Source organism: Dermacentor silvarum, chromosome 1 (assembly GCF_013339745.2).
Source record: "Dermacentor silvarum isolate Dsil-2018 chromosome 1, BIME_Dsil_1.4, whole genome shotgun sequence".
In the NCBI taxonomy this organism is placed as follows: domain Eukaryota; kingdom Metazoa; phylum Arthropoda; class Arachnida; order Ixodida; family Ixodidae; genus Dermacentor; species Dermacentor silvarum.
The window spans coordinates 406,656,042-406,681,235 of NC_051154.1; the positions used below are offsets into that span (position 1 = coordinate 406,656,042).

The 25,194-nt window shown below is 45.1% G+C and overlaps 1 protein-coding gene across 2 annotated transcripts in view; it reads right to left on the bottom strand.

Annotated features, from left to right (window-relative positions):
- The window catches only part of LOC119437574 (snRNA-activating protein complex subunit 4), a 139,954-nt gene that overhangs the window by 7,190 nt on the left and 107,570 nt on the right, over positions 1–25,194 (bottom strand). For both annotated transcript variants that reach the window (XM_037704579.2, XM_037704580.2), the window contains exons 8-10: positions 20,391–20,546; positions 4,754–4,984; positions 647–857 (exon numbers count right to left, since the gene is read on the bottom strand). In XM_037704579.2, coding sequence (XP_037560507.2) covers positions 647–857; positions 4,754–4,984; positions 20,391–20,546 — 598 coding nt within the window. The remainder of the gene's footprint in view (positions 1–646; positions 858–4,753; positions 4,985–20,390; positions 20,547–25,194) is intronic.

Here is a 25,194-nt window from a genome sequence, read left to right on the forward strand (position 1 = left end):
CACAATTATAATCCTTGATCTAAAGTACTCGATGAGGCGGCCATTACTTCTAATAATTAACATGGTAATTAAACATTTTACGGCACATCTTTCAATCTACGAATTATAGCCGCCGAGTTCGCGAGGCGTATCCACTTGGAACGAATTCACAGGATTGAACCAGTTTCGAGATATTAATTTTCCAAGTGTCCGACGAAATGCATGGAGGTTCCAGTTACCTTTTTGAGGGTAACGCTGTTTTATGTATTGAAGCACAAAAGTAACTGGAATGTGCGCAATTTGGCTCACAGTCGCACGCTTTCACTTGCACATACAGCACATGGCGTGCGAGGATGATGTTATCGCCCTTGGACTTCATATGGAAAATTGCAGCAGCCACATTGACAGAAATTATATAGGAATGGCACCCAGACGCTTGCGCGTGACCTGCATTCACGTCAGTAATTTCTTTAAATTGCTTACCAAATGAACAGGTGTGACTTATATACGCTTTCTTTCGGAAAAACTGTAATTTTGAGGAGGGTGCGACTTATAGACCTGAAAATACAGTAATTGTTGGTCTTACTATCCAGATCAGAAATCTCGATTTGCAGGGACAGAAGTGGGGGGTGGGCTCATTACACGAGTAGATAAGGCATATGCATACCGTTGGTCACAGCATGCAACTCCTGCTTCTCGTAGGCAGCCATGATGGGCAGCATGGGTCGATGCAGAGGCTGTGCATACTGAGCAATGGCCTTGTTCAGCGCACGGCCCTGCACCTGCGGGTTGCTCGGTGTGCGGCCTGTCTGGTGCTGTTGCTGCATCTTCCAGTACAGCTTCAGGCACGTCTCCCGATCCAGGCTCTCGTCCTCACCCTGTCAAGAGAACACTGCTGTCTCAAAAACTACATGAGCATACACTAGCATTTGCAAATGATGCCACAAGGACCTTTCTCCCAAGCTCTGAAGACCCTAGAACAGAAGACCTGTTCCTAATGAATGATCCCACTCTTAGAGTGCATCTGTTCCCTCAGCGGAAATTAAACTACAGTCGAATCTTGTTATATAATGAAGTTGCATAGATACCTTCGTTATAAGCACAGTTTGGTTACATGCTGACATTGGAAGAATCATTTTAGATTTACTACTTTGCTACATCTGATCTTTCATACTATCCATGTTTGTTATATTGAGGTTCAACTGTTAGCCCAATGCATTTCAAACTAGCCCATTAGTTGAAACCCACTGTACAAGCACTAAGCACTCAAACCGGGTTTTGCAGGAGTGTGTGAATACTCGAATATCACCGAATTGAATAGTGAATGCTTGAATAACTCGATTCTATCTACTATTCGATTTTTGTACTTTTCCGAGTAGAAACCAATGCAGTGTCTCGCGTCGCATGCGCTGCGGAGCCCGTCGTGCTTGATGCCGTGCAAGCAAGTGCCTCACTTTGTTGTTTTTGGCGCAATAGGAGCGCCGAGTGCTCCACAGACAGGCCATTACGGACTTCTTTACTGCAAGCACTTCTGACTTTGTGCTCCCTGACGTTGACCGCAGCTGAGGCATAGTTGTAGAGTACCCGCCTCGACTGTGGGAGGTTATGGATTCGATTCCCACAGTCGCTGGGCACCCACTGGTTCAAATGGGCACAAGCGTACCCCGACGTGGCATTCTGCTTTCTTCAGAGGTGGTACGCTTGAGAAAAGATCCTGCATGTTAAACTCCTATCGAAACCTTCGTGAGAAAAAATGAGAAAGAATCTGGTGGTTCTAAGGTTGTGCAAGCGAGTGCCTCACTTTGTTGTTTTAGGTGCAAAAGATGCGGACCTCAAGTGTGCAGGTGATGGATTAACAGTGAATCGACCATTTTGTATCTATATTTACTTACCGGAGAATGATAGCTTAAATTTTGCATTTACCTTTAGATTGTAAGGTTACAAATACAGTATGATTCAAAATAACTGAAATAACCTAGTTTTCCTAATGGAATTTAGTCTACATTACCCCTTAAACTTTTCTGGTTTTTGGTGCTCGTTATAGAACAAAATTCTGTGGAACGCGCTAGGTCGCATGTTCTTAAAGGGCCCCCAAACCACGCACAAAACCACCCAGAGGTCGAAATTTAGTGTTGTAGTTGTGCACGAGTCTGCAACGAACACATAGCCCCGAGAACTGGTGCCGTAATGGCAAAGTTACACGTGTCTGATGATCGAAACGCGGCCCAGTCAGTCAGTCGTAAAACTTTATTCTCGGTACTGGGAGTGATGGGTTCTGCGACCCCACCAGATGGCCCTCAGTCTGTGCTGAAGGCAACCTCTTGGGCTCGCGCTGTGACCCGGACTTCCGGATCAGAGCTGGCCAACAGGGTCTCCCACTTTTCCAAGCCTACAAGGAGTTCTTCGGGTGGGGGGTCTGCGGGGCAGTTCCAAAAGATGTGTTCCATTGTGGCTCTCTGACAACATTTCGAGCAATCGGGTTTGAATTCGTCTGGGTTGATGTGGTTTCGCTCTTTCCTTCGCTATGCTCCGTTTGTTGGCTGGTCTCTCATCCTCGCCGAGTGCTCCTCCAAATGTCACGTGACATACGTCCTCGCCAACGCGCTTTTCAAAACATTGTCCACTTCCGGTTACCACGACTCCTTGCTTCTCGGCTACCTGCTGTTGCTGCCGTGCCGGCCCGTGCTCCAGCGAAGCGTGCCGCTACGGACCCTGTGTTGTGCACACGTCTCGAAAGGCTCGCCAGTATAATGGATCCGTACGGTGACATGCCATGCCAAAGCACTTCCGCTGGAGACGAACAGCTGCCGTCGCCCCTTCCTCAGGTCGTTACAACGGTATCGCGCCGATTCGTTTTTCGAGACGCCGATTTGCAGCCAGGCACTGCACACGGATGCCTTCTAGCCATCACAAAAAATGGTCGGACTCTGTTTGCACAGCTAATCAGACTGCTAAGCACGACTGGGTTGGAACGCAAGCGATTTGGCACTTGCGTTGTGGGCTGTAGTTACCGATTCGCAAGTGCGCACAAGCGAGCAACACGACGAGCAAGAGCAGGCAGTGCGCGCATCTGCTAGCAGACTAAGCGGAAGTCGTAGGTTACCGGAGAGGAGCACGAGATTGTTTTTTTTTTATGTATCGGGCCTGTGGCGCATAGCACTGCCACGTTTGGCATCCTTGATCCTGACGGAATTCTGAACTTGATGCGCGTGTTTACTTGAAATGTTTAAAAATATCGGAGGTGCTTTGGGGCTTTTTAACACAGCGATGACAATTACCCAAGCTTTATACAACTCGAATACTATGCTTCCACCCTTGATCTACTTGAAAGCTGCGGTGAAGTACCGATTGGTTCAAAAGCCGTGAGAAACGAAGTGATACGTTCAAATTTGCGTGACCGAGCTTTTAGCCTCTTAAATATCGACACCTCTATATAGTCAACCTGTCCTGTTCACCTGCTGTGTTCTAAATCTGAACATTCGTTCCAATCGGTTTTGGTAAAATAATTTACTACTATGCTTGCGAATGTCCACAAATGAAATGCCTTTAACGATACTGCAGAACCTGCAACCTGTTCCAATTGGTTTTGTATAGAATAAATAAATGATCTATTTTCAGAGCACAATGTGAAGTTGTCTACGATGACTACTGTGCTGTGAAGCACAATAAGAATGTGAAGAGTGCTACAAATGTGAAGACAACCATTGCTTCATCACAGTCATGGAGCCTATCATACAGCGAGTTTCGGCCGCTTAGAAGAAGCTTTTGAATAACAGACTGCATTCTAGAAGGCTACTTAACAAAGGGCATTACAAACATTGAAGTCGCCAATTGTTCATTCAGGAAGCTAAAAGAAGCTAGCAGTTGCTGTCTGTGTTTGTATCTAACCGTTTTCCCAATTACCTGGGTCACGAGGTACTCCGCGGTCACCGAGTATGTGTGCTAATGTGTAAATAAGTGCCTCTCTTGAAGGAAGCTTTTTCACACTGACACGGGTTACTGTAGATAAACGGGGCAGAGTAGGCACCAATGTCGAAGAAACTCTTTGATGCCACCTTGCTTGGGTCACCGAGTGTGCGATTCTTCAATGAATGTGTTTGACGCTAGCTCTGGTAACTAGGCATGTGCAACGGGGAATGTGCTGCTCAACAAAGATCTCTTAAATTTCTTCGTTACCAAGTGGAATTGAATTAACGCCACAAACGTTCCTCAAGGACAGCAACCCAATGCCTTAGCAGGCTGTGCCACAAATGCACAGGGCAGATGCCGCTTTTAAATGAATGCCTTTCACGCGCTGCTTTCCAATGAATGCCTTGCCAGCATGGGTCACCGAGTGCGGGGCAAGCAACGGACCAATTCTCAGCATCTCGCCTCAAAGGCTTCTCGGCAGCGCCACTAGATGACGCTGTTCAGCTTTCGGTTCGCTTTCTGTTTTCGGTTCAGCTTTCTGTGGCTATCTTAAAACATACGCAATAGGGTCACTTGGGCGCCACCAGCTCAAACAATTCGCAGCGAGTGGGCATGTCAAAACTTCCTAACAAGGTGCGAATGGCATTTTTTTGTTCTCTTATGCCAGACTGGCTGCAGCACTGTGAGGACAGCAACTGAAGCGTAGGAAACTGTACTACATGTGGTTTCTGGCTTGCATTTTAAGACCGCGAGGATGCTGTGAGCTATATTTGATCAGCAGGTGATTACGAACAGCTCCTTTCAGACAAGCATGCTTCATCTTGGTCAGTCTACTGGTGGCAATGGTCAAGAGTGCTGTGGCTACCTTGGCCAGCAGCAAGGCAGCATGTTTCAGACTCTGGGTGGTGAGCTGGCGGCAGACGTGCCGGTACAGGTCCAGGCGCTTGTCAATGCGGGCGTGTCGCGCTGGATTCACGGGAGCTGCAGGTGCCCGCAGATCAGTCACGGTTGGCTGCTTGGTGCCGAGGGTCTTGGCCAGCCATCGGTAACGCATCTGTACCGAGTTGGGTGTCCGCCAGGGCATGTCCTCTACAACCTGTGAAGGAGCCAGACATTCTGTAGAGAAGCAATGAAGCCAAGGATGGCGGCCACCAGTAACACTGCTTGAGACAAATTAAACTCTGTCTTACCTTTGCTTTAATCTCTCTTTTAAGACCAAGTTGAATACGAATCAAATAGTGCCAGAAGCAAAACTAATACCAAATATTTTTCAAATGGTTTGCGATAAAACCTGCTCGCCGTTAATATCAAACACTTTTCACACAGTCTTGACAACATTAGAATGTTTGTCATTACAAAGCATGCATTATTAAAAGCACAAAGAACGCATTCAGAACTACTGAGCAGTTCCTTTTTAAACTTTGGGCTTTTCGGAGCATACGTGGTCACGGATGATCATACATGTGTAGTCTATAACGGCAGCCTTGTGAGCCACTTAATGTCTGTGCGTGCGTCCATGACCAAAGTAGAAAAGTGTGTTGCGTGCACCGATGGCTCAGAAAAAACAAGAGCTATTTTTTTTCCAAGTTCGAATGGTCGTAGCTGATGGTGCCATTATTGTATCAAGTACGTTGTGATGAAAACATTCAAGTTAATTCTGATGAGAGGACAAGTGCTGAATCTATAAATGCTGTCGAACCCTATGATAATAAAAGCCCGAGACAACAAAATTCATGTCGCAACGAAACACAAACGAAATAACAAAATTTGCCAGAATGTTAGTCTACATATAATGTACTCGTGTAGCACTAAAAGTCCAAAAAGTGCTCAAATGCATTTTCTGCGCCTTAAAGAGATCCTGAAGCTATGTTGACGATTGTGTACAAATGTACTTAGTTGGTAGGGTAGGTCTTTCTGGTTATTAGTAGACAGATTCAAGTGCTCTGAGTCAAGCACGTAGGTTATTATAAGGTTTTAAAGATGCACATCCCTACCGATTGCAGTGTTGCTGGTCCCCCGAGTTTTCGTGAGTGATGTTACTTGGGCTAGCATTCCGATTGGCTACCCACAGATGTCATCGGCAATGCTACAAACATGTCGCTTCATTAAGCTCATTTCCAATACCATATATTTATAGTAATTTTGGTAACCTTAAAAATAAATACACATATACAATAAATGTGCTGCTTTTTCACACCCTTGGCCTACGGCAGCCGTTTAGTTAGTCCCTTAGCAAGCATTGAGCAGGGGTCATTTCATAATTAAGTTCCTATGGTGCAGACAAAGTTTCGTTTCTTTTTAAACGCAAATTAAATTTTATCCTAAAGGGGCTGGAACCACCCCTCGGGCTTGGTGAAATAACATAGTCCGCGGGTAGCATCTCGGCCAAGTTATGCTTTTGTCCATGGAGCTCGTGAGCGGAGCGCGAAGTCGCGTTTCTCTCAAACGCTCTCGTTTCAAAAGACCCCATGATCCTCGCCCCTTTCTGTGTGCTTTATTTCGTAAAAAGCGCACTCCAATACACGGCTGAGGTCGGCTACACCGCCGTGAGGTGCTGCCACGAGTCCACTGGCTAAGCGCACTGCGGCTCGCTGATTGGCTTACGTTTAACGCTTCGTAAGCACCAAAATCGGGAGTCCGAAATGAAATTTGAATTGCGTGCCACGGTTTGGAGGAGGAGCGTTGTGGCCCCGCCCCCCTTTGCAGTGCAAGGCATTGAAGGAGGAAGGGGAGTACAACAGAGGCCGTGTTTGATTGCCAATAACTTCGCTTGTGCTGAACGCATTCAAGTACTTTTTGCGGCAAAGTGATTCTGAAATGGCCTGTTTTCACTTCAAATGTCTTTCTCCACTTCGATAAAAAGTGGTTGAGGGCCCTTTTAATATGCCAGGTACTTCTGAAATGATGGATAAGTGAAAATATGCATACAATGAGTACTAGCAGAAGTCTGGTAATTTCCTACCATTCCCCTCATTGCCCCAAACACTCTCAAGGGGGGACACGGGTCTTTGCGACGAAAAAAATCTCGAAAAAACTGACTTCTTGAAAATTGCTTTTGAAATCTACAGCCATTTTTACACAACTAGACCAAATTCCTCAACTACTGGATCAGTATTTTAGGCATAGCATCGCTTCATTTTATTCATACTAGCAAAATCTCAGCCAAAACGAATACTAAAATGGCACTTCTCCTGCGAAATGCAGCTGCCGTTTCACACATTGTAGCCTGGACATCTTGGTCTCATTTAACAGAGCGGCCTCTTCAATTTCCCAACAATGCAGGCTCTACGCGGCCATTGGCTTTCTTGAATTACCGTGCCAAAGAAGAGTCCAAGTGTGCCCTCTTATTCGTTGAGTGCACGTGACTTGAGGGTGCCATACGATTGGCGGAAATCCTTTCCCGTCGTCTGCTCCCCTCAGTAGGCCATGCGCACGGTGTGAGAATAATAAAGAGAGGTGCTGACACTCTCCCCTAACGTGCGAAAGCACCACCCGCTCGCGGCCAGATTATGTTCGACTCGGTTACAGCTCGGTCGGTGCCGTCGTAGAGGGTGCTGCGAAATGCGGTCCCGGTCTTGGCGGCAAGGCACATGCTGCCACTGCTGCGTCTTCTGCTTGCATGTGCACCCGCGCTGTTTTGAAGGCATGCTTTTCGTTTGCGTGCGTTTCACGAGTTTTTGCTTTGGTATTGTCGCCACGGGCCCTCGACAAAGGTGGCAGTGGCCTTCTGAGAGGCGTTTGAAATGCGTAGAAAGTGCTTCGTTCCTAACTGCAATTCTCGATACCGGACTTGTGCAGAGTGTGTGCTTCTATTCAAAGCACTGCTCAACAGCGGTTGTCTAGAGCAGTGGCGCCGTGCAATTTCGAGGACAGACCGAACTCTAATCCCTACCGACCATGTCTGCGCCAAGCTTTTTCAGAGGATATCATAGCCACGGTATATTACGTGGAACTTGATGAAAGCGTGCTACTTGATGTGCCAAAGAGCCCTGTTCTGTCTGCAAATGCAGTTCCCACCTTATTTCGGAACTGTCTAAAGAGCATCACAAGGTCAAAAATACCTCGGAAGCCGCTGTGGAAGAATGTGCCACAAAAACGACTTTGTGCAAATTTGCTGCATGTATAAGATATATAGTGTCCCAACTATCATGCACCAAGATTTAAAAATATGCAAATGTCACGAAGCTGGACAGAACCAAGTTAATGTTGTTTGGAGTCGGTTGGAGATACTCCAGATTATTTTTGCATTCCGCATAATCACAAAATTATTTTCGTAATTGATTGATCAACTTTTCAAATACTATAAGTGTGAATGAGAAAATTGCAGAGCAACATGGAAAACTCCCGATACAGGCAACATTGCCATGCGACTGGCTGCTCGAGGCATTTTGCGTTTATTCGTGGGCTTCTTTCACACTCAGAAAAACACTTCTATGTAGCACATATTGAGCAAAAGAAAGCTGTATCGGGGGTTTTTCATGTTGCTCTACAATTTCCTCATTGACACTTTTCTTCTAATTTTAATATTTGACAAGTTCATTAAGACTAATTATGTAATTAGGTGGAATGCAAGAAATAATCCGAGTATCTCCAAGGGACGGCAAACATTACCGTGGTTCTGTCCAGCTACGTGACATTTGCATATTTTTAAAGCTTGGTGCACCCTGTATAATACTGCTGTTTTTTGTGCAGATGTGCGCATGATTTTCAAATTTGTTCCATCCTGGCTACTCAATATTTTTTACAATGCGCGTGTGGTGTATATTACACGCATGTTTTTATTCAACACGTTTTGCATTGTGGGAGTGTGCGAGAGCGCAAGCTTCTGGGAAGGCTATCCCCTATTAAAATTATCCAGCTGCTTCATGCACAATTTTTTTTATTATTGTGTCCTTGCAAAATAAAAGAGTCAGATTATTGTGTGGTGGGTGTATTTGTGGACATGCTGTAGCAAGCATTTTCCAATACGCTTACATTGGCACATTATCATATGCAATTAAATTAAAGTAATTTTTTTAGATCCTGCAAGAGACTCAGTCCCCAATGGACGAAAGCCAAATTAATAATATACACTGTCTATGTAAGTGGAATTGTAATGAAAAAGTCATTTGCTCAAGTTTTCACCAGTAAATTGTATTAGTGATGCCGTAATCAAAGACGCCTGCCTTCATCCCGCCTAATAAATTCCCATTTGAATGAGTTTTTACATAGCCATGTGCATTCTCATCATAAGTTCTAGCCATGAACAGGGGGGCCCCCCGTTGGTTGTTGGCGCCGGAGGGGGGGAGGCAACGGTATGTTCGCAGCAAAAAGGCACTATTCTGCAGAGTAAATTAATGCGTGGCTTGGACAGGTACATTGGAGTTTAATTATGAACAAACAGTTAAAGTTAATAAAAAAAAAATGCAAAAAGATACTATAACTTCGTGGAGAAGAGTGCTCAGTCTTGCTGCATGTGGGTTCTCGACTCACCCGAATTGATGACCAGTACCACGGCCGCTGGATAAAAAAAGGTGCAGCCTGCCACGTCGGGCGCGCTGCTATGGGAGCGAACGTGACGGCCGTAGTTGCATTGTCGGCCGCTTGGCTGTGCCGAACGGCGCTAGCTGAGGGGGATGGAACGCTTCGGCTTGCACGCACGACGGCGTTCCAAGCGCGTTCCTGACGCATTTGCTATGCCGATGCCAGACAACAGACCCCGTCGTGTGGCGCCGCGGCGGGTCACACCGTTTTCGATGCACGCGGCAGGCCGCACCTTTTTTTTAATCCAGCGGCCGTGCCAGTACACAGCAGAATATGTTCAGAAACACGCAACTACAGTCACTCACTCAGTCTTCCTTGAACAGCTACTGCAGACGCCTCGGATTTTTCTGGGCGAATTGCGTGATGACACGGGTGATAAAGTCATTTCTGTGCTTCATTACGCGCTCTCGGTGCACACGCATCATACAAAGGCCGTCCAGCCTGTCGTTTGTCAGTAGCTAGGTTTTCACTCTCCTCATTGTACTGAAGGAGCGTTCGATCGTACAGGTAGTAACTGGCAAAGCCAGAGCCACCTCAATGACAAGCGACAGGGGAAGACTGTCTTGGCCTGATCGCAGCAAGTTATTTCTGATGGGTCCCCAGTTTTGTTGCACCACATCTCGTACCAAGAGATGGCCTCTTCCTTGAAGTTGCCGTAAAAGGCGAGGGCAGCAAACTCAACACGGCTCAAGTGATGGATGCAGCTGGAGAAGTTTGAAGCTCCTCTCATTGCTTGCAGTGCAGTGAGAGAGAAACTTTAATGGATAAAATGAAATTTTAGGTCCCGTGGCTCTTAGTGCAGTGAGAGAGTCCAAGTACGGAACATATATTGCCACTCGGTAGTATTCCTCCGGCGACTGAATCCTGTAGTTCTCTCGGTGGGCCTGACGAGAGACTGGTCTTGGTACAGATATCACCACATTTAAGGATTGGCTGCCTCCCTTGCTGCATTCATGATGTCAGAGAACTCCTCTACAGCTATTGTCTTCTTCTTCTTTCTGGGGTTTTACGTGCCAAAACCAGTTCTGATTATGAGGCATGCCGTAGTGGAGGGCTCCGGATTAATTCTGACCACCTGGGGTTCTTTAACGTGCACTACGACGCAAGCACACGGGCGTTTTTGCATTTCGCCTCCATCGAAATGCGGCCGCCACGGCCGGGATTCGAGCGTTTGTCCGGTGGGCCGCGAAAAATACGTTGCAGCTCAGTGGTATGGTCATGCACAGAAAGTAAGTCCATGGATTTCATATGCTTGTTTCTCTCCGAAGCCTACCTGCGGCGTTCCTTTATACCTGTTTTCATTACAGTACGGAAAAAGCGCGTGGGCCTCCATTTTTGGTGTTTTCTCGAACACTTTTTATCCTCCTTCCCTTTTCTCCGGCAAATCATACACTGCGGCCGTTTTCATGGCAGTGTGGCTCTCTGGATGTTTACTCTGTATAAATTCGTCCAAAGCGCTTGACAATCGTTTTCATATCCAGAAAATGAAGCAATGCATAGACTCCTACGAATTACACTCTTCCATTAATAAAAAAGCTTATTTAATTGACTATCCTATTTTGATAGGTAGCCATGCACAAAATTTAGTTGTGGTTGCGTTTACTGGGACCAAAATAATTATGTGGTCCTATCTTAATTCGCTGAAATGGATCGCATAATGACACTTCGCTTTCAGTGCACTACAAGCGTACAAGGTTTTTGAGGAGCGGATTTAGGCTTGGTTTGGATGGCGGGGTGGTCGAAATTTTTTCATTTCGGCAAGGAGTGTCTACAAGCAAATGTGATGCCACGGGAAGGTGTCGCACTTTCTTACGAAGTGTGGCGGTCTAGACTTTTTCCTAAATGTAGCCGGCAATTTATGAGAAAGCGGAAGTTCTCGCGATAATACTGCGTAGATCTCGAAGTTCATGATAGAAAACTTCAAGCGTTCCTCTCAGAATTGTTCGCTACCTTCAGCCTGTCATTCTTTCACTGCCGTGCCATCACCAGCAAGATTACGTCATAGTATGCAGAGTGCAAAGTTTGCTCGCAATCCTGAATCGCGCTTCTACAGATATGAGGAACCTGAGTGTGCTAATCAACTTTTTAGCTTGAGCGAAAAAATTATTGTCCAAATTTCCAGGGGGCCATTCCCAAATACCCGTGGCCATTCCTCGCACATTGGCGTCGGCACCGTGATTGAACTGTTCACGGGTTTTCTTATTGACTATGTTGTCTTGAGCAATTTCTGCGATACATGCGAGAGAGGCTCCAAGGAAGATAATCCTTCCTTCGAAGATTGGAAGGCCAGTCAGGGTGCCAGAAAAACACTGACGGGAAGTCAGGAGAAATGGAGGCCACCCTTATTCTTTTCAGGAGGACCCTCGAACGGCACTATACCTTCGCTACACCACTGTGCACAGTGATGAGGATAGTTGCATGTACCTTCCTTGCCTTGCAAGAGAAAAAGATGTATGGGTTCAAAGAGATCGACAAGGAGGATTGCACGAATCATGTTAAAAAACGCATGGGCACAGCCTTGCGCAACCTTGTAGAGAAGCACAAAGCCTTGGGCCTTCAGGGCCTTGGCGGAAAAGGTCAGCTGACAGTGGAGCTTATCACACGGCTGAGCTCGTACTACAGGTGGGTGTGTAAAACGCACAAGGAGGTGTGGACGGCATGCATAAGGCAGTGATAGCTACCTAAAATCACATCACCTTCAACGACACTGTTGCAAACCATACATTTTGCCCAACAGGCCCCAACTCCTGGTGCCATCAAAATGCTGTGCAGGCCAGGGGTGAGCTTGCACCGAAACACCCTCGCAACTTGCCTCCTCATGTTTGCCAGGCCTTACTGCCAATATACGAGCGCTTGAGTGAGAAGAAACTGCTTGAAAGGTGCCAAGACCCAAAACAGCAATTAGAGTTTCCACTCAATAATCTTGCACCAAAGGAGCGCCATGCCTTCACTGTGGCTGCAGTGTGGTGGAGGCGGTGCTAAAGTTCAATGCAGGCAACGCCAGGGCATCGGCGTCTATACTCGTAGAGCTGAGCCACAACCCCAGCAAAGTAAGCAACGACGGCATGAAGGCTCGGAAGCGTGCATCGGCTGAAAACATGAATCGAGCCTTGAAAAAGCGCCACACAGTTCTCAAGCGCACTATCTGCCAGGGGCATACTAGCCTGTTACAGCTTCATGATATTCGTGAATATAAATAAAGTTGTGTGTTTTTTGCAATTTTCTCAGAACGCGCTTTTCACTCGCCATGCTTGTTTGTGGCAACAATATCTCAAGATCTAGGAGAGCTAGAGCTGCAATTGTTTTGCTATATGAAGCTAAATGCGTAAAGATTAAACTGCTGCAAGAAGATTCTTGTTTTACATTTCCCTATAATTTTTTTTCCCTTTTGTTCTTGTGCTCTAGTAGCCATGCTGTGAACATGGAACTTTGATGAGCTGCTAAATTGCCAATTTGGATTTAGTTGGATTTGAAAACTGCTTGCAGCACTTCACTCCTTAAACATTCAGCTGTCCACTCATGCATTAATTTTCTGTCCCATTTTTTTTACCTATTGTCTCTATAAATAATAGTAGCAGACTTTTAATTGTCACCATAATTATTTAAGCTATAAAAAGTGTATAAAAAGTAATTGCACTTTTGAAATCAGCTCGAAAAACTGAAGACTGTGTAATTTAATTGAATTTAGTTTAAAATTAATAAGATATTTCTAATCGCCATGTCCCCTCTCAACTTTGCTCTCACATCATCCTTGATACACAACATCGCTTCCGAACTTCAATGCTCTAGCTCCAATGGTCCTATAGTTACGCGCTATGCCGAGCATGGAAGAATGCGCCAAAAAGACGGCGAAGACGACGATCTGGGCAGCGCTCGTGTTGTTGTTCTGCCATCTTGCCTGCAGCCGTCTCTCACTGTATATACCGTGTAAATATAATTTTCCTATCCCTTTTTGCTACTGTCATCCCCGTGGCACTATTAATGAATTTTTTTGATAACTGCAGGAAACATTTCAGAATGGGTGTCCTTGCAGTAACAGCTTCACTGTAAAAGGTCACTCTTTCCATCTGAAGAGACTTAATTGGCAAGCAAGAAGAGATGTATAAGACAGGTGGAAATACCACATCAAAGTTTCTGCGACATCTTTCCCTAACGTCACAAATTTCGACAGCATCATCTTGGCTCTAGTTTATTGTTTGCCAATACAGAATTCACAAATTGTAATAAATTTGATTGAGCATGGCATGTCTAGAGAACTTGTTTTGTGACAAAACAGCGCAGATACAAGAAAATGCTCCCGGATCCATGGCGTAACACTGACATATAAGTGCTGCAATTTTTGCAAAACATTTGAAAATAAAATTTTCACTTTCATTTCCTATATCAACATTTTCCCGCCAAACAAGAAGAATAAAGCTTTGAAAAGATATCTAGTACTGGACTTCAATGCTACAACTAGAAGCTATCAGGAAACCTCAACACATTGAAGAAGCTGAACGCAGCACACTGTGCCCAACTACACTCAAAGTGCACAGAAGGAGTTTCTGCAAACTCAAAACTATGCACCTTGCACATTACCTACAATCAACCTGCACCATTCAGAAGAAAATAGGCTGGGAAACAAGTTAAGAACATGCCACGAGCTGTTTCACCTCAAGAAGTCAATTGCCTTTGCTCTGCAGGGCACCCAAGGCAGAGTGACAGCTTAGCGCTGTGAACATACTTTCTGCATCAAATATACAGCACATCCCACAAAAATGCTGTAGACATACTTTCTGCATAAAATATACAGCGCATCCCAGAGGTCTTTCCCTGATTACAAACATACAGAAGGCAGGAAATATGACACAGTCACGTATCTAGTATCTTGAATTGCACACAACATATTCAAGTTTTTGTGTGTACATACGTACTCACTGTTACTTTGTCACAGGGCCCAGTGACGTAACAACAGCGGAATCGAACACCATTTGCAAACATGTACTCAAATCCGGAGAAAGCCTAACGTGTCCTCTGGTATCACGACACACAGTCGCCAAAAAAGTCCAGAGAAAATACCAGACAGCATACCATAGACACCCACCAGATGTGCAACAGGGAGCATCTGTGATCTCCCTAGAACAGGCAGGCCTGGATTTAGTGCGCAGACAATTCAGATAGACAGAGACTCCTTCATGAGAAGTCCCAAGAAGTCAGTCCACAGAGCCTCACGTGAGTTGCAGATTCCAAAGACATCAGTGCACCACATTCTACATAAACAACTTCTTTTCCGTGCTTACAAAGTCCAGATCATGCAGTCCCTCCAACCTCGGGGTTACAGTGCTCGTTATGACTTTGCAGTTGCCATGCTCGCCGAGATTGAGGAAGATGACTATCTGAAACGTGTTCGTTTCTCAGATGAGGCCACATTTTATTTGAACGGTGTTGTCAACTAACACAATGCTAGCATCTGAGGGTCCGAGAATCCCCACGACGTGTTTGAGACCGTCAGCGACAGCCCTAAGCTGAACGGTGTGGGGCACAGTAAAATCGTAGGACTTTTTTTCTTCAGTGGAAGGACAATCACAGCCAATACCTATCCTGATATGTTGCAGTTATTTGTTGTGCCACAGATTCAGGACATTCCGGACTGAATTTTTCCAAGAAGATGGTGTGCCTCATTGGGGGTTAGATGTTCGTGCCTATTTGGATACATTTCTGGGAAGATGGATCGGGTGTGCTGGTCCCAACAACTGACCTCTGTGATCACCGAACATAACACCACTGGATTTTTTCCTTTGGGGTCAAGGACCAGGTTTACCCAACACCAGTGAATGACATCGCAGCGTCACGGCACAGAATTACTGATGTCATAACATCCATCCCTCACAGAATGTTGACCAACACATGGGTGGAATTGGAATATCGCCCGGATATGCTTTGGGCAAGAGCACACGTCAAAATTTATTAATTGTGCGTGTGTGCACAAAAACTTGAATATGTGTCCACTTTAGCATAGCATACTAACAGTATAACAGCACAGCATAAACTTATACCTCTGTCACACGAGCACGCAAAAACTCTTTTACGCAAGCGGTCCTTTACCAAGCTGAAAGACTTTTGAATGAAGAGGTTGCGCAGCAGACACACGGCGCCGACAATCTCCTTTTAGTGTTTCCTTTTGGACACACTACTGAAAGCGTGGCGCTGGCGTTGGAAACAATATCAGCCAAGAAAAACTTATGTATTTCGAAATATAAGGTAAAACTTACTGTTTACACATTTTTCAAATAAATTTAACATAAGCGTTAATATAACGATTTATTGTAGTAGTTTAAAGAGCGTCGTCATGTGACATCCCCAGCCCGTTCGACCTGAGTACAGAAGAAAATGAGCATTACTGGGTTTACTACACCTTCTGCGAGACATAAAATTATTTTTTTATGATGAGCCTAGGCGACAGAAAATTACGCATTTGATTATTTTTTGTAACATATGCTAATTGCTGGTGCCCAGTGGTTTCGAGGCTACTCCTTTTCGGCCGTAAAGGAGATCGGCCAACTCCTCTTCCAGAAAAGACCGTTTCTGAAAAAGAGATCGCTTCCTGTCTGCGGGCGAAACTCTTTTTTCGGGAGAAGTCTTTTTGCGCAAATGAGTGCCCGTGTGACAGGGGTATTAACCCGCATTCTTCTCATGCCCCCCCCCCCCCCCCCCCCCGATGGCACATGATCAAACCACATTTTATAACGCTGCGCTGCTCACAATGCTCCTTTTCTGGTTATATTCTAGTGCCTATCACTGTGGCAAGAAAAGCTCCCTCAGGATTGGAAAATGGCCAATATTGTACATAAGGATGGTGATTGAGTACGGGTATGCAATTGCAGATCGATAACAATAACCTCAGTGTGTTGTAAAATAATGAAAAATCTTCAAAATAATAATTTTTTTCATCCATCCCAACATGGTTTTTGCGCAGGGCTTTCTTGTACAACACAATTAACCGAGTTCGTACATAACATTGCTTCACAAGGGTGCGCAACTGGATGCCGTTTTTCTTGACTTTAAAGGGCAACTCCGGCGATTTTTTGACCATGTCGAGCTAATAAAATATTTAGGTTCCCGAGACCCTCCTGTGACTCACCTGATAGGAGAATTGTTCCGCAAATTCGAAAATAATTTTAAATACGCAAAAAAGCGCAAAAACGAAACCGAAACCTGAGCAAGCAGCCGAGCGAACCTCTGCGTGTGACGTCACGAATGTATCCTCGGCGGGGAAGGCGCGCAACGCATGCCGGTCTCGCCCGCGGGGTGAACGAAACCAGCGAAGAGCAGACGCTCAGCTTATTCGAGACCGTGCCGGACCTTCGGGTGACATTGCATGTAAGCTGCACCACCTATTCGGATCTGTCAAACAGTGACAGTTATGATTCAGAAGAATTCAATAGCCACGAATCGCCGTCCTCCACCACTAGAGCCAGCACCCATGCGCAACATATCGCGCTGCGACATGAAGACCAAGGGTAGCCCTAACCACTGATATACGTGCTGCTTGGTATTTTAGGTGTTTTACCCCTCTCATGGAACCGCTTCCCATGCTCACTGTAAGATGTGGAGCACGACTTTCCGCATTTGTATCCCACAAGAACACCGCTAACAGTCCAAAGCACCGACCGGTGCATTTGTTTACATCGGCAGGTACAGCGACCACTCGTACGTTGTTCGCTTGAGATAGCCGCTCATCGGTGACATCAATTAATGTCAGAACATATCAAAACACGTAGATTTTGTGCATGTAGGCACCGTTACATCACGCCGATGTTATGAAGTATGACATCGTTGGCAGCTGAACGAGACGGTTGTTTACGCATGCTGTATCGAAGGGGCCTCCGCTTGCTGCCCATTTGGGATACGAGGCAAACAGTGCACCTCGTAAGCTAAATAATGAGTCAGCATAACAATAGGTATGGGCCCATGGATTTGCGTAGTCACATTTCATTTAGGGAAGCGCCGGCGAGTGCGACTGGCCGCATTCGAGAAGGGCACCGTATACGGATGTTGTTTGCGCGACGTGTTGTCGCTTCTAGCTTTTTGCGTGTGCACTGTATGAAATGAGGAATTGTTTATTTCAAATCCGTATGGTCAAAACTGAACTACAGAAGCAGCTTTCCTCATCCCAATAGCTTAAGTAGCTTCATATCAGTGGGTCTGGTCCGCCAGCAGCAGACGCACGAACACGGCCACTGTGACAGGCTTAACCTCGGCTGAACGCGATCGGCATCGGCTCAAACTGTGTTTGCGGAAGGCGAGGGTTGAAGTTCGTGCAGCGAACAACGCAACACCGCTTGCCACCCCGCATCACTTGCCCGTCCACAGGGAATGCAACTTCTCGCGACAGCAACATCTCACGCCAAGCGCTCGCTCACGATCGTCGACTCCTGCCATCTCCTGCACGCTCTCGTCGCTGTCGTCTGCATGATCCCGGCATGCTCTGCGTGGACCATTCCTGACGTCATACACAATGTGGCATATAACTGAGGAGGGGGTAAGGTAGGGTGCTCGAGGCAATAAATTAAATTCATTTGTAAAAAAACTGTGCAACTCTCAAGCCTGCTTTTTTTAGGACATGACGGAGGTATTCAGAGGAACAGACCCAGCGAATTTCATTGACATCCGTTGACATCGAAAAATCGCCGGAGTTGCCCTTTAAAGCTTTTGATGTAGTGCCTCATTACCTCCTTTGCAAGTTATCCCTACTGGGAATTCCAGAATATTTGTTGGCATGGCTGAAAGACTATTTGACCCACTGCCAACAGTGTGTGGTTATACAGTAAAACCCCGCTGTTACATTCCCGGGTGCTGCGTTTTCCCGGCTGTTACGTCGTTTCCGGCCAGTCCCGGCACAGCTCCCATAGAACCCAATGCAATGGTAAACCCACCGTTGCGTCGCAACTGTGAGACCATTCCCGCGTCATACGTTGGGAACTGTCACCCCGCACCGGCCCGAGCGGCCATTTCGACTTTTTCGTGTCGCTTGGCTTGGTGGCTTGACGATGGCATTGGCCGCCCAAAGTGCCGAGGGCAACACCTATGACGCATTTTCGGTTTCCGCCAGCATGGCCTTTGAGATGCGTATTTGCTACCTAAGGATGGTGTGTATGACGCGTTGTGGCCCTGAAATTGGTTTCGGCGCAAGGATGTTCCGTATGAAGTCCAAGGGCGATAATGCCACGAGCTGTATGTGCGAGCGAAAAATATCTCTAATTCTCGCACCCGCAAGAAAGAAAAGCAGGGAGGAAGCGCACCTTTTTCTGTTGTGCCCGAGGCACCGGCGAAGGGGGAGGGAGGCATCAACTGCGTACTGCGGCACGGTCACACGGGCTGTATCTTGAAATTGATCTGCACTGGGGGCAGAGTCTAGGCAGTGTAGGTACGCTTGTAGCTTTGTGCGTACTGTGTGTTCTCGGCACTCACTTTGCGTTGAAGGGATAGACAAGAGCATGAAGGTCACTTCGCTGGCTGCTGCATCGGCGCTTCCTCACGCCAGCATTTGACAGCGCGTGTCCGCACTCATCGAGTGCGATGTGTTTTTGTTTGCCTGTGGGCACTGACATCATGCTTGTTAAATAGTTAATAAGCGAATGTTTACAACTTTATACAGACGATAAAACAACTAGCCTTACTTTGTATGGCTCTCCGTTAATTTTCTATCGCAATTGATGCTTCGGCTTTCGGGCAAAACTACGACTTTCTTTCACACGTAAGAATTAAAATAATATGGTGAGCACTTCAACACTACTCTCATTTCTCGATTTTTCCTGTTTCTCGGCTCTTGCGTTTCCCGGCTCTTATGTTTTTTTTCCCCAGTCCCGTGAAAAACGCATCAGCGGGGTTCTACTGTAAATGGTACGGCCTCATCAACCGCAGATGTACTATCTGGTGTGCCACAGAGCTCAGTTCTGGGCCCCCTACCATTTTTTACTTTCATCAATAATTTTCCAAATGGTCTTAATCTACAGCAAGACTCTATGCTGGTGACTGTGTATTATATTATCTGGTGAAATGTGTTCATGACATTGCTGTATTACAGTCCGACCTCCAAAATGTTTCGTCTTGGTGCGACTACTGGCACATGAACGTAAACGTAGCGAAATGTTTTCATGTTAGATTTATCAATAAGAAAAAAAAAAAAAAACGATACACAGTTCTTATGTCCTTAAATCTCATACCTTAAAATCAACTGATCATGTCAAATACCTCGGCATTACATTCACTTCCACAATAGAGCGGACATGTCACACTGATAAAATTGCTGCTAAGGCTTCTAGGTTGCTGCACTTTTTCCGAAGAAATTTCAAACATGCGCCGAAACAGTTCAGGGAAATCTTGTATTTAACGAACATTAGGCCGATTCTTGAATATGCTTGTGCTACATGGGACTCCTTTACAGCTGTATTGAAAGATAAATTAGATTACAAAGACTTAAGTTTCTCGTCAGCGTTAATAATAAGCAAACAGGAATAGATAAAGACAGTTATATTAAGCAACCATTTTATGTATCAGCAAGATGTGACCATACAAAAAAATTTAGGGAGTACAAATGTCGCCTTGATGTATTCCAAGTACTCATTCTTTCCCCATAGTATTAGTGCTTAGAATGAGCTCCCTGAGGATATACTTTTTGCCTTGTTTCATTAGTGCAATTGAGTGTTTGTTGGGCCACATGTTCAGTCTGACAGCACTTTGGCCTGGTTCTATTCTATTATGTTAATGTGTCTCAGTTTTTTTTTTTTTTTGCGCTTGTCCTCTTTCATATAGACTGCTTTTAGTGACCCTGATTGGATTGCCGATGTTTGTGCCTGCTTTCTTTTTTTCTTTGGACCCCCCTACAACAATTCCTTTGGGCGATGTAGGTATTGCTAATAAATAAATAAGCAGCAGCTGCAGACGTTCACTGCTTACTTTCTGCAATCAAAAGAACATGGTGCTGCAGACAGGCTCACCTTGGACCAATGGCCAGGTCCGTGCTTCTGCACCAGCTTCAACAGGCTGTAGTCCTCGTCCCCAGTGTAGCGCCCCGAGACAAATCGTTTGGCAAACACATTTTTGTAGCGCTCGCTGCACTGGCCACCTGTGCGGCCAGGCACCATGCTTGCCACCTGCACGCAAGGCCACACTGGTAAGCCACTGGGAAAGCACACTCGAACATCGAGCTTTACAACACCATTCAAATACATGCAAAATGAAGAAACCCTCTTGACAAGCAACTACTGGTCCAATTTGAAATAAACATCTTTTAAAGAGTTATACCAATCGCTGGAAGCCTAAAAGCAGAATTTTGATTTATTCCCTCAAAATTTTACTAAAATTTCCTACAAGTGGTAAAAAGGAATAAAATTCCAGGACAAAATGTACAACTCCTCAACTGTGTGCCAAAAATGGATATCTCGCAAGTCTGAAAAATGAAACCTGTTAAATTAAGTCCAAGGAATGCAAACATAATACTATAATTAGTTTACAGCTTACCTGAAATCATTAAGCGACTTTTGGAAAAGTACAATTCAAAGCAGTGTACACTTTTAAGAATGTGTTTGGGGCCTCCGAAATAATTCTTTATGCACACTACATTGCAAAGATTGCGCACTGCACCACTCAACAGAACCGGGACAGAATTATGAACCGGGACAGAATTATTGCTTCGCTATACAGGTCATTTGGAATCAATTTTTGTAGATTTATTCTCGTCTGGTGGTAGTTAGCAGAATTATGATATTGCTTTTTATTGCTAGGCTACACAGTTCCGACCATTTTTGAAAAACAAAGTACGTAGCGATGACCCTTATAAAAAACCATCTGCCATTAGATCGCATAATAAACTTTCTTATTTTAAATGTAATAAACTTCAGAAGTGACTCAATGGATGCCGAACAAAACGATTACTACATGGAAGCTCCTGAGGTAATGCTTGCCCTTTAGGCAGAACTCTGTAGTTTCTACAATTATTATGGCATTTAAATTCTGTAAACACTGCTGTGGGCTTTCACCTTGGCTCATCTGTGAATGTACAAGCCAGCTAGATTAGGAAAATTAGTTTCGCCAGTAATGTGACGCATCGATGCCATAACTTGAGAAATATAATGTGCAGCAAGCCTTGGAATGTTTGCTGCAGTGTTTGTTGGAGTGAGCATTCGCAAGGGAGAGTGAGCAATCCCCTTTTGAGAAGTAAGACATGCGAGTCGTATTTGACTGTGGAAGTGGCGCCTCACGGTGGTGAAGTGGAAAGACTTGGCTTTTCTTCTTCCTATTACCCATTCAGACTTGGCAAGCAATGTCTACTAAAACAACCCTTTCGCTTCTTAATACCGGATCTGTGCGGAATTTCTTAAATTTGCATTTGGGCTACCCCAATATTAGGCCTCGCACTATCCTTGAAAAAAATAAAAAATATGAAGTCAGCGCCATCCAGTAAACATAAGGGAGCCGATCACTGGAAGATCAATGAAAATGAAGCAGATGTGCTTGTCATTGCATGTAAAAGAAGAAAACAATGTAGGACAGCCTCCGCAACTGGGAAGGCACGACGTGCTAGAACATGAAGAAGGCGCATGGGCTCTATTCAGTTCACAGATGTTGAGCAGGCTTTATCTAATCATGGCTGGCGCAATCGCGGATCAGTATTCTACTCCAGGATCAGTATTCTCCACTGTTGAAGTATTGGCAGAGTAGCTTAGAGGTAGAATCCTGCACTACCAATCTGTTGGTTGCGAGTTCCAATCCTCATGGCACAATGAGAATTTTCCTTTCTTAGCAATTTTCTCGCAAGGAATTTTGGGACTCCAGCAACGACACCGACGAACATTGAAATGACAGGGTAGTGACCCCATGACAGCATATTGCTGCAAAAAATTATTTACATACCCCAAGCTCTATTTTTGGTGCTAAGTAGGGGGAGGGGGGAGCATTGTAGAGCACCCATAACACAGATCCTACAGCTTACACTGGAAAAAAAGCTGAAAAGGCTTTCATACATAGCAATAACAAATGCGAACACCAAAGCTTGGGTTTTACAAATTGGCCAATTGCTGCTGGCCGCAGATCGGAATTCCACTTTTGAGCACAGGTGATCTCCAACTCCATATTCACTGGTTATTGGCCGATGCTCGCTATTGTGAAACTTCCGGCTCATATATCTTCAGAAACATTACTTCCATTGACGTCTGTTATTTAGATTTACTGCTGTGTAATTACTTTGCTACTGTGCTCTAGTCTAGCAGTTTGTTGCACCTGAGCCAATGCTACGAGGCCTGAGAGCGTAGATTCTTGAACAGCGAGATGTAGTGCCATAGTTCGGAACCCGATGCTTGGCTTAATGGCCTTGCCAAGTAGCCTCGTTGGCTGGCGTTTACTTGGAAGCTTGGCTGCAGGTCGGATACATTTTGAGTGGTGTTGCTTCACTCTTTAATAAAATACTGACTCAATCTCTACGATACTGAAAACAGAGTTCTCCACTTCTTTGAGCAAACGTGTGAAGAACAAAAAAAAATCAATGCAATGGTATTATTTAAGCGTTATTTATACTGAAAGAGCGAAAACATTTAATTGGTTTTAAATTCATATGTGTAATCAGCACGGCCACAGCACTGCAGGTACTCCCGGGTAGTGAATGCATTGTAGGGTTTTACGAGCCAAAACCACGATTTCATTACGACTGCCAGGGGATCTTGAACGTGCCCCCAATGCACGGGACACAGGCGTTTTTGCATTTCGCCCTCATTGAAATGCGGACTTTAGGTTAGTACTTCATCCTACGCATTAATGGTGTCTACAGACTCCCCTGTGCAGTAGCGTTTCAAGCTGCTCTTTTATGCGAAAGGAATGAAGTAGCCAGCGTTTAATGTGCTTTAAACAGCGTAAAATGAGTGTGTTAAAGGTGCTAGCGTGCAAACGTCAATTCTGTAACTAAGAGAATGGCTGTACTTAAGATTGTCAGCGAGCGCACCCTGTAAATTGATTGTTCCAAAAGAGGTCGAGTGATAGCGCCACAATCGCGATTTTACAGGCTGGCCGAGCGCTCCTTTGAATTCTCCATATAAGCAATCCTCCTTCTCTGTATATTGAAGTAACGGGAAGGCGCATGCCTTTTCGTTGTCAGAGCTATTTTTTTACCGCTACTATCACAACAGCTGATCTCTCTGCACAGTTGCACAGTGTTTGTAGATGCTTGCACTGCAGTGGACACCGCTGGCATACGACAAGGAGCGTAAAGACATCTGCAAGCTTTGCTCGCTCTCCCGTTTGGTCAACGATGCCTGTAGCTTCCACAGTGCTCAAAGGAACTACTGAAACTAAGTACCGGTATAGCAGCTATAGACCTTTCCATAGAGGGAGACAGCACTTCCTCACTAGACTGTTGCGCGTGTGCACAAAGGTACAGGCTGCAGCTTCTGCAGTGCTTTTAAATTGTGACACCAAATTCAGACGAAAATATTTTTGGAAAGAGTACAGGCCTGTCCTGTACAGCATATTTTTCTATGCAGATTAGTGTGTTATATATAACATTTAAAAGTTAATATAATTTTTTATTCAGAACATTCTTAAAGGGGTTGAGACACCAAATTTTGAGGGTATAAAAGGCCCGCTGTAGGCTTCCTCTGTATGAAAGGACACTCAACATGAAGTGTTGGGCACAGCAAACGTTTAAAATATATTTTAATTCGCTTCCAAAGAGTGCCTAAATGCTCGTTCTCGCGATCGAGACCCATCGCTAGCGCGATTAACACAGACGTCACTGTGTTGGAAGCGTAACGCGTTTTAGTGACGTCATACCACATTAGAGTGATGTACAATGAGCTGTGACCCACAGCACGGGGCAAGCCTCGAGAGCCTCGAGTCTAGAGTGCAGTATAAGCTGCATCGGACGCAGACGCAGTCGGAATCGGAGCTGCCGCAGCTAGCGATGGCAACTGTCGGCGTGGGTTTGTTTGCCTGCGCTGGTACAAAACGTGTGTGCGAGAGCAGACGACGCAGCAGTGCATGCGTCACAGCCTTGTGGGCCCACGTGACCAAGCTTTCTAGCCAGTGACGTCACTGTCCAACTCGGCCCCAAGAAACCGAAACCGAAAATGGTGCACATAAATAATGCGATATTTAATTATTTACCGAGAATATATGAACCTTCCAGCGTGTATCATGCTTTCTGGAGCAATAAGAAATGTTTGAAACAAACAACGCGCAAGCCAGAAATTTGATGTCTCAACCCCTTTAACGGATGTGGGTCAATAACATTTTATAACTTAAAGTTACCTCACCGTAACGAAGCAAATTTCGGCAGCCATATAGAATACATTTATCTGTGCAATGAACTAGAAATAATGAGGTCTGAATTGTGGGAGCGTAATGATAAAGTAACCTAAAAACGTCCTTTTCTGAAAGGTATGCCTAGCTCTAAAATAGAGCCATAACAAGAAGCTGTTGCACGGTTTTATTTTTGTTGATTCATTACATGGCCACCTTTGCAAGAAGAAAGGTGTAGACAGTCCCATTTAAAATTTTTACGAGCGTTATGCTTGTTGGCTTATCAAATAACATGTAAAAAAAAAAAATTGGTACTAAAAAAAATGGCGTTGCAACGCCTGCAGCACTTTTAAAAAGCATTCAGGTCAGACAAAATTTACTAATTTCATAGCTTGTTCCTTCCGGATTCTTGTTTTTATCAAATTTTTAGGGGTTTGCGAACATTTGAATATTTGATTCGAACCGCCGAAAATTGGTGATGCAAGTTTTCTAAGTCAGCTTTGCCACAGTACA